Consider the following 1,315-nt stretch of genomic DNA (forward strand, 5'->3'; position numbering starts at 1 on the left):
GATTCCACGTGCTGCGGACCAGCTAAGCTTGTGTGCCACAAATACTGAAATCTGCATGTTCTAGGGCCTGCAAGAGTGGCCCCCACTCTCTGTAACTAGAGAAAGCCCTCAGGCACCAATGAAGACCCAGCACAGCCATAAATAAGTAAAATTTAAAATAAATTTTAAAATGTAAATTAAAAAAAAATACAGATAAGTATCAGTTGAAATTTTGTCTCCAGTTCTTAACTTCTTATTTGGGGGCAAAATATACATGTAAATATGTGATAATTTTTAATTGACCACTTTGTGCCAGATTCCATTTTGTCTTTTAAAAATGCTTAGGTAAAAATTAGGTATTTATTAACTCATTTTTGTTTTATTCTGTATTCTCAAAACCAATTAAAAGTCTCAGAAAATAAGACCAAATTAATATGAAAATGTATTACAAGCAATAACAATAAAATTTTAGACATACGCATCCTCCATGTTGTATTAAGAGCAATATTTCCTTCAGAGTCCCATGTGCATCTTGTTAACTCCTTTTCCGTTTCTCAGAAACGTGAATTTAGCTAGAGTATGCTTGTGGTGAGTGAGACTTGAGAATGTAAAATTTCATGAAACTATGCAGAAGAAAAATTGGAAGGAGATAACCCAAATAGTGGTTGTATATCTGAGTAGTGGGATTGTGTTTATTTTTTCTGATTGCGAATATTTTGTCTGGTTTTCTGTAATGATTGTGTTTTGTTTTTATAGTGGGAAAATACTGGGATTTAAAATGTTAATACCTAAGAAGCCAAACACATGAAATGAAAGTATATTATTTGGTAGGATTTCTTAAATAGGAAACGTACCTAATATATACTAATATGTAAAATAAGATGATTGACATGATTTTCTAAGAATACGTCTATATATATTTTCACATTAATAAAGCATTTTTAGCCACCATTGGGTCAGCTATTGTATATGTGATAATCATTTGTATTGTGTGCTTTTTTTTAAATCTAGATGAGAAATATTCGATTATCTGACTTCACCGAATCCTTAAAAAAGATAAAACGCAGTGTAAGCCCTCAAACCTTAGAAGCATACATACGTTGGAACAAGGACTTTGGAGATACCACTGTGTAAGCCTGCAGAATGTTTACTTTTCAAGAGAAAAACACACCATCTTCGATGAATACTTTTATCAGCTACAGAAAGTCAGCCTAAGTTTACAGGACTTTTCAGAGTCTTACAATTACTTGTGCACCCCAGAAGATGAACCATAAAATAAATTTAAATAAAGTATACAATGCAAATGGAATATTTTTGTTTAAGGCCTTCTTGGCTT

The 1,315-nt window shown here is 32.2% G+C and overlaps 1 protein-coding gene across 1 annotated transcript in view; it reads left to right on the forward strand.

The window, feature by feature from the left end:
* Window positions 1–1,303, forward strand: part of SPAST (spastin) — a 68,778-nt gene extending 67,475 nt beyond the window's left edge. The window contains exon 20 of the mRNA XM_010829882.1: window positions 991–1,303. Coding sequence (XP_010828184.1) covers window positions 991–1,113 — 123 coding nt within the window. The 3' untranslated portion in view covers window positions 1,114–1,303. The remainder of the gene's footprint in view (window positions 1–990) is intronic.
* The last annotated feature ends 12 nt before the right edge of the window (window positions 1,304–1,315 follow it).

The sequence above is a fragment of the Bison bison genome, unplaced genomic scaffold (genome assembly GCF_000754665.1).
Source record: "Bison bison bison isolate TAMUID 2011002044 unplaced genomic scaffold, Bison_UMD1.0 scf7180017864508, whole genome shotgun sequence".
In the NCBI taxonomy this organism is placed as follows: domain Eukaryota; kingdom Metazoa; phylum Chordata; class Mammalia; order Artiodactyla; family Bovidae; genus Bison; species Bison bison.